At 41.4% G+C, this 7986-nt stretch overlaps 1 protein-coding gene and 1 long non-coding RNA gene across 4 annotated transcripts; one reads left to right on the top strand and one right to left on the bottom strand.

Moving 5' to 3' along the window:
• Positions 1–862: 862 nt before the first annotated feature.
• Positions 863–2665, top strand: LOC108887516 (ATP-binding cassette subfamily C member 4; the record flags this gene model as incomplete). Its single annotated transcript, XM_018682982.2, is given in 6 exon segments — positions 863–1010; positions 1082–1237; positions 1364–1453; positions 1527–1699; positions 1798–1903; positions 2042–2665. Coding segments are annotated over 6 exon segments (841 nt in total), but the record flags the coding sequence as incomplete, so codon positions are not given.
• Positions 2666–3997: 1332 nt separating this feature from the next.
• On the bottom strand, positions 3998–7797 carry LOC127139325 (uncharacterized). Of its 3 annotated transcripts, XR_007809505.1 has the most exons (9): positions 7143–7797; positions 6910–6965; positions 6597–6659; positions 6451–6509; positions 6156–6199; positions 5543–5776; positions 5404–5457; positions 5232–5299; positions 3998–5024 (listed from the first exon to the last, which is right to left on the bottom strand). It is a non-coding gene; the product is annotated as an uncharacterized LOC127139325 (long non-coding RNA). The 3 variants fall into 3 exon arrangements; XR_007809503.1 differs by lacking the exon at positions 7143–7797 and having other exon boundaries at positions 6910–7136; XR_007809504.1 differs by lacking the exons at positions 3998–5024; positions 7143–7797 and adding an exon at positions 5079–5102 and having other exon boundaries at positions 6910–7136.
• Between the last annotated feature and the right edge of the window lie 189 nt (positions 7798–7986).

Raw genomic sequence — 7986 nt, 5'->3', positions numbered from 1 at the left:
CTTTGTCATCTTTTCTGCAGCTCGGAGTCCAGTCTTCTCCCACCTGTCTTCGTCTCTTCAGGGTCTGTGGACGATCCGAGCCTTCAGAGCTGAGGAGAGGTTAAAAGAAGCCTTTGACGCTCATCAGGACCTGCACTCAGGTTCATCTGCACTGTTTAAGTTGCTGTTTTGACTTTTGAAGCTGTGTGCTAAATCTCTCAGAGAACACAGTGTGTCTGTGCTGAGTGAGACAGTCTGTTCAAAAATAAATTTCCCTCTCTCATGCTCTCAGGGGCGTGGTTTCTGTTCCTGATGACCTCCCGCTGGTTTGCACTGCGCCTTGACAGCATTTGTTCCATATTTATCACCCTCACAACGTTTGGCTGCGTCTTACTCAGAGATGGTAAGGAACTGTACATACACACAGCCATTATACAGCAGCACAGTGTTTTCAGTGTGACATTAAGTAGCAAACAGTAGTAACAACATATTATTTTTGCTCAGTTAGTATATGTTTTGAAGAACATATTTGAAGAAAGAGAGAAAGCACTGCAGGCTGTGAATGCAGCACTGACTAAACATTAATGATGATGATGGGACATCTTTGAAGGAAGTACTGAAGCAGCGTCTCATTTTCATCATGTGTGGTGTTCCTCAGGGCTTGAGGCTGGAGAGGTGGGCCTGGTGCTCACTTACGCTGTGACACTGGTAGGAAACTTCCAGTGGACTGTGAGGCAGAGTGCTGAGGTGGAGAACATGGTAAGAGCTGATCGACTATGACCTCAACATCAGACAGGATGATCCAAGCAGTTGACACAAAGAACCTTTCATCTCCTCAGATGACATCAGTGGAGAGGGTGGTGGAGTATACAGAGCTCAAGAGTGAAGCACCCTGGGAAACCCAGAAGCGTCCTCCCTCTGATTGGCCGAGCCGTGGAATGGTGACCTTCAACGGTGTAAACTTCTCCTACAGCAGAGATGCACCACTGGTCCTCAGAGACATCAACGCCACCTTCCAACCCAATGAGAAGGTGAGTCATGTCAGTGACGTTTTCACTGCACACAGACAGACGTTGATGGTTTCTGCTTTCCTGTGTGTCAGGTTGGTATTGTGGGGAGAACAGGTGCTGGGAAAAGCTCCCTGGTCTCAGCTCTGTTCCGCCTGGCAGAGCCTCAGGGAAAGATCTACATCGATGGTGTTCTGACCTCAGAGATCGGCCTCCATGACCTGCGCCAGAAGATGTCCATCATCCCTCAGGTAAACCCGATGAGACCTCCACTCATGGCACAATTCAACCATTCTCATTAAATCACTCTCAACTGAAACAGTATTATTTTATAATGCTAGTTAAAGTTTAATCATGTTCCTGCCTCTGTTCTCCAGGACCCTGTTCTGTTCACTGATACTGTGAGGAAAAACCTGGACCCTTTCAACCAGCACACTGATGACAACTTGTGGAAGGCTCTGGAGGAGGCTAGTATCCAATCAGCACACTCAAGAGGTGAGGAAGTGCTCCTCCTTGACCCTGTCTCCCTGGTCTCTGCAGGTGCAGCTGAAGTCTGTGGTGGAGGAGCTGCCTGGTAAGTTGGAGACAGTTCTGGCTGAGTCAGGCTCTAACTTCAGCGTGGGTCAGAGACAGTTGGTGTGTCTGGCCAGAGCCATCCTGAGGAAGAACCGCATCCTCATCATCGACGAGGCCACGGCCAACGTGGACCCCAGGTACTGTGGCTCACATCTCATTGACAGGATCACACTGACTTCACTGAATTCTTGTACTAATGTGCAGGGAACTGTGTGTGCTGTGTCTGTCTCTGCAGGACAGATGAGCTGATCCAGAAAACCATACGAGACAAGTTCAGAGAATGTACCGTCCTCACCATCGCTCATCGTCTCAACACCATCATAGACAGTGACCGCATACTGGTGAGTCCTCCTACTTCCATACAATTTTGATTTGGACTCCATACTCCATTTGTTGTGTATGTGTGACTGAGTCTGTCAGTCTGTCTGTGCATCTGCATCACTAAATAAATTGATGCTTGTTGTTCTTCCTGCTCTAAGGTTCTGGACAGTGGTGCCATCCAGGAGTTAGACCGTCCCATCACCCTGCTGCAAAACAAAGAGGGGGCTTTCTACAACATGGTGCAACAAATGGGCCCGGCCGAGGCAGCGGCCCTGCTGGAGTCAGCCACACATGTTCACAGTCCTGACAAAAAAGCACATTTTTGAACAACTTGTCTGCTGTGTAACACACTCCAGGTCCAGATGTGAGTAGTATCTGAGAACAGCTGAGCGACCTGAACTTTTGTCTTAAAACTTGCTTCATGTGCTTCACATAGCGCAGTGCTGTTTCATTCAAAGTTTATTCAAGGGAGCATCGTTGATACACATCATGCTACAGCAGCAATGTTTATGGGGGAGTATTTGGGGGAGTATTTTACACTTAGTGGAGCATTTTTGCCTGTGACAGTGTTTTCTCCATGGAATTGTGTTATTGGCCATGTATCCAACCCCCAACCTGGAGAAGTGGACTGCAGCTCGGGTGTCCCACTTGAAGACTGAGCTTCTGCTGGAATACTGATGCATGAGGCTAATTATTCTATGCTGTATTACGCTGTATGATGTGTCAAATTAAAGATAAAACCCAATAAATCACTCAAAGCCCAGCCTTCATTTCACACAGTATATTTTGATGTGGTCTAGCGTTGTATTTATCACTCACTCGTCAGCCTGTGTTGTCATATATGAGCCTCATAACGATCCACTGATATCACGTATTTTTAATTACCATTTATATTATTCTTTATGTTCAAACAAATGACAAATGAGGTGAGCCAAGCTGCTGGACTTCAAACTTCATTCAGTACAAGTGAAGCTCACACACCCTCTAGTGGTCAAAGTGAGTATTGTCTTGTTCATTCTGTTCTGTAAAATTTCAGCTGGTTGTCTCTTATTGTTTCATAACCCCTTCTTTACACCTCTCAGAAACGCCGGGTGGGACGGACCCCACCCGACCCCCCCGTTGCTCCATCGCACCGTGAGGTCCCCTTCGCCACTGGACGGCTCTTCACCCCAGTCTGCTGGCAGCTGCGGGACGCGAACCAGCTCCCGGAGGAGCTGCTTCTGACGTTGCAGCGCAACGCTTATCCCACTACACTACCAGAGGCCGGGGCACTGGGAGAAGCTCACACACAGCCTTTCAACCAGCTAGTGGGCAAAGTGAGTATTGACTTCTACTCTGTCAGGTTATTTGTTGGACTTGTGTTGACCTGTGATGTGGAAGTTTTTACACAGTGATAGATTGGATTTGAGTAATGCACTGTTTGTTTGATGCAAGTCAAGTAGTCTAGTAGATGTAGTTTGAAACAATAAAAGTTAAATTAAGAAGTAATATGTAATGGTAACAGTAGAAGTAATCCAAAATAGAAATAAAAGTCACTTTATATAATATTTTGTTAGATGTTCAATTTCAGTTGTAATGTTGAACTGTTGATGAGTAGTGTATTGATCATTTTCCTTTCTCTGTTTCTCTTTGATTTCCTCCAGGTGTCTCCACTTGGTCTTCGTACAATGAAGAACTTCTTTGAGAAGAGAGACTGACATATATTAACTGTCCAACACAGACATTTGTTTGTTTATGTTCAGTATTTAGTGTATCAGCAAAGTGTAATAATAGAAGTAATCTGTAAAATGTAATATGTATTAACAGTTATCCAAAATGTCACAGTATAGTGTCAAAAACTGTCAGTTCAGTATATTAAGGCATCACAAAACTGTTGTAAAATGTCAGTATAGTAAGGTGTCAAACTGTTAAAACCTGTCAGTATAGTGTCAGAAACTGTAACTAAATGTCACAGTAAAGTTTCAAGTGTAACTTTTGAGTCTATTTTCAGTAAGTAAGTAATATCACAAAAGTGATCTTGTAATGCAGAAATGCCAAGTTTCTCTACTTTCAAATAAAATGTAAAACTCTGGCTAATAATATTCACTTTCATACAATATTAAACAGTGTCAAAATATTCTTTAGAAGTATTTATTTGAGTAACAATCCTTGTATCAGTCACAACAACAAAAATGCATTATATATACACACAAGACAAGCTGTAACAATATGAACAGTATTGTGTACACAGTGATAGATTGGATTTGAGTACTGATATTGCACTGTTTGAAATAATAAGAAGTGAAATACAAGTCAAAGTAATCTGTTACTAGATGTAGTTTGAAACAGTTAAATGTAAATGTAGAAGTAGTATGTAATGGTAGAAGTAATCTAATTTTAGAAGTAATAGTAATCCAAAATAGAAATAAGTCACTTAAAATATAAATAAAAATAAAAATATTTAGTTAAATGTTCAGTTTCAGCTGATTAGCATTAGTTAGTTAAAGTAATCAGTAGATTTAGAAGTAAAATGTAATAAGAAAAACAGTAGAATGGTAGAGCAATCTAATATTAGAGGTAATAGTAAAAGTAATTTGTAATATAAAAGCAATGCAGAAGTAACAGTGATCCAAAATGTCTGTAAAGCATCACAAAACTGTTGTAAAATGTCAGCATAGTAAGGAGTCACTAAATGTCACAGTAACAAAATATTCTTTAGAAGTATTTATTTGAGTAACATAATCAACAACAACAACAACAATAGAAAAGGGCATTATATATACAAGACTGTGTACAGAGTGATAGTTGGATTTGAGTACTGATATTGCACTGTTTGAAATAATAAGAAGTGAAATACAAGTCAAAGTAATCTGTTACTAGATGTAGTTTGAAACAGTTAAATGTAAATGTAGAAGTAGTATGTAATGGTAAAAGTAATCTAATTTTAGAAGTAATAGAAATAAAAGTCACTTTATAGTCAGGCATAAAAATATTTAGTTAAATGTTCAGTTTCAGCTGTAATGTTGAACTGTTGATGAGGAATAGGCAGTAGTGTATTGATCATTTTCCTTTGTATGTTTCCTCCAGGTGTCTCCACTTTGTCCAGAGTCTTTGTACAATGAAGAAGATCTTTGAGACACAGGCCTCCAGGTAATTCACACACTGTATCAGGAAAGAGCAATAAGCAGAATCAGATGCAAGTCAAAGTAATCTGATACAGGCCTCCAGGTAATTCACACACTGTATCAGGAAAGAGCAATAAGCAGAATCAGATGCAAGTCAAAGTAATCTGATACAATAAAATGTAACAGTACAGTCAAATATTAAAACTGTCAGGAGTCTAATATGTAAAAAACTATTTGGACTTACAGATGAGTTTGTGTGATCAATGCGTGTTGTTGTCTGTGCAGGAGGAGAAGACGACAGCAGCTGAAGACCTGAAGTGGATGAAAGAATGAAGCTGTTAATGAAATAAAAGAGCTCCACCATCTAACTGCTGTAAACTGTGTTGCTTTCCTGTTGTTCAAGTGAAAACACTGACCTGACAACATCTTCATGTCTGTCTCTTCTCTCTGTGATGGTTCCAGTTTGAATCCTGTTGAGAAAAACACAACAAACATTAATGTAAAGATGTGACTCTTAACATGTCAAAATAATGACACGCAGTAGAAGATACTCACTTTGCCCACTAGCTGGTTGAAAGGCTGTGTGTGAGCTTCTCCCAGTGCCCCGGCCTCTGGTAGTGTAGTGGGATAAGCGTTGCGCTGCAACGTCAGAAGCAGCTCCTCCGGGAGCTGGTTCGCGTCCCGCAGCTGCCAGCAGACTGGGGTGAAGAGCCGTCCAGTGGCGAAGGGGACCTCACGGTGCGATGGAGCAACGGGGGGGTCGGGTGGGGTCCGTCCCACCCGGCGTTTCTGAGAGGTGTAAAGAAGGGGTTATGAAACAATAAGAGACAACCAGCTGAAATTTTACAGAACAGAATGAACACAACAACAGAAACCTCTTACAAACCACTTCAAAACAGAAAACTCTTACAAAACTACTACTTCTAGACTACTGAATGAAGTTTGAGGTGCAACTGCTTATGTTCTTTCTCGTTTCGTTAGTTTGGTTTAAAGTTAAAGAGTTCTATGACATAGAGCAGATGCTAACGGCATGGGGTCGCTATGCTATGACATAGAGCAGATGCTACCGGCATGTCGTCTGGCAGATTAGCTCACACCGACAAGCATCGGCTTAACAACTCAAAGAGCACGGGTTCGACTCCAAGCTGCGGCAGACAAACGTACTCACAGTTTGCGGTGAAGAGTGAACAGGACCCTCCGGTGCGTGGACAGCTGAAATTTTCGGAGACACAATAATGATCCATTATATTAACGGCAAGAACAAGACTAAACTACAGTATACAAGAGTAGAATTGCAGGGAGTAATGACTGGTTGAACTGTTCACATTGCACAATGAGGCTCATATATGACAACACAGGCTGACGAGTGAGTGATAAATACAACGCTAGACCACATCAAAATATACTGTGCGAAATTAACAGCGTAGAATAATTAATGTCATTGTCATGTCGACACACGCTACCTGACTGGGGGGGCAGAACTTCATTTCTTCTCGCCACAGTCTGAAGGAGGTCACTGCAGCTGAGAAACAGTCATTCCTGTTAACTTATATTCTTAAATACTTAACAATCATAGAAATTGCATCAAGACATCTCTGCTTAAAATTACCTCACTCAGATCAGAAGCCTTCCCTTCCTGATGTTGGTGTACTCACAGTGGGAGCCCAGGCGTCTATAGTATAATGGTGAAATTGAATACTCAGCGTCTTTAGAAGTATTTATTTGAGTAACATAATCAACAACAACAAAAATAGACAAGGGCATTATATATACAAGACAGCTGTAACAATATGAACAGGATTGTGGTTACATATTACAGTAAGAAAAGAACAACACTCAAAAACAAATAATAAAATAACGTCATAGTACATAGTACAAACAGCCTTCATGACAGGGTCAGACTAAAAAGAATAAACACTGACCTTCTGGAAACATCTTCATCGTCTGCCTCTTCTCTCTGTGATTTAATGGTTGAATTCTGTGGAGAAAAACACAACAAGGGTGTGTGTGAATTACCTGGAGGCTTCAGTCTAAACTCTGACATTTTTGATGATGTGGTGTTTTGTTTGTTTTTTACGACCGCTAGCAGTCTACTACTTCTGCATTGTTTTTACTTTGTTTACATTGTTTCTGCTTTAGCTTAGATAGCTTTTACCATTACATGTTACTTTTCTCATTTGGACCTGAGAATGAAGGCAACATTCAAAAAGTGTCACTCGACTCACTGTTCGACAAAAAATTGCGGTACCAAGTGTTCTCACAGTACTGACAAACGGTTGTTTGTGGTTGGTTCGAAGGTTAGTTTAAATTTGTTTGCCGACTGTAGTAGTATGTAGTATTTGACATAACAAATGTACAAACTGGCAGTTGAAAAAAACAAAGTAATAACATGTCTGATAGTCATGACACATGTAAAACACAACCTTCCTCTCTGTGAACTCTCAAGTCAGTGGAGTGAATACACATGACCAGAACATTTTAGTAGTAAAATCTCCTTTTCATACTGTTTGTAAAGGCTGGAACATGTTTGTACAACAGTAAATCTCAAGGAAACAACATACAACATCAAACTTCTGCTGCTGTCATTTGTTAGATTTGGTGATTGTTAATCCTGTGCAACAGTTTGTATTTATGGTCAGCTGCACATTGTCACTGGTTAAATGAACACGTACAAACTGCTGCAAATGTAAAATAAGGCACTTTTTTACAGTTTTTAAAGGCAGCCAGTTAAAAGCAATTTCTGTGCGACATCAGTATACTGAGCAGCAATTAGTTTACATATGATAAATATGAAGCATAATGTGCATAGATTTGGCTCAGCCATTCAAGGCCACAGTGAGGGTGGAGGGTGGAGCCTCTGCAAATCTTCTGTCCTCCTCAGTCTCCTCGCCAGCTGGAGTGGATGAGGCCCTCTGTGCTTCACCAGAGGCAGGGTGGCTGCTGCCTCTTGCTTGCCCGTCTGCTGCACCATTTTATAAAAGACACATTCTGGATCTTGA

Source organism: Lates calcarifer, unplaced genomic scaffold (assembly GCF_001640805.2).
Source record: "Lates calcarifer isolate ASB-BC8 unplaced genomic scaffold, TLL_Latcal_v3 _unitig_1239_quiver_1097, whole genome shotgun sequence".
Lineage (NCBI taxonomy): Eukaryota > Metazoa > Chordata > Actinopteri > Centropomidae > Lates > Lates calcarifer.
The sequence above is the reverse complement of the archived record's forward strand: the minus strand, read 5'-3'. Positions and strand labels throughout refer to the sequence as shown.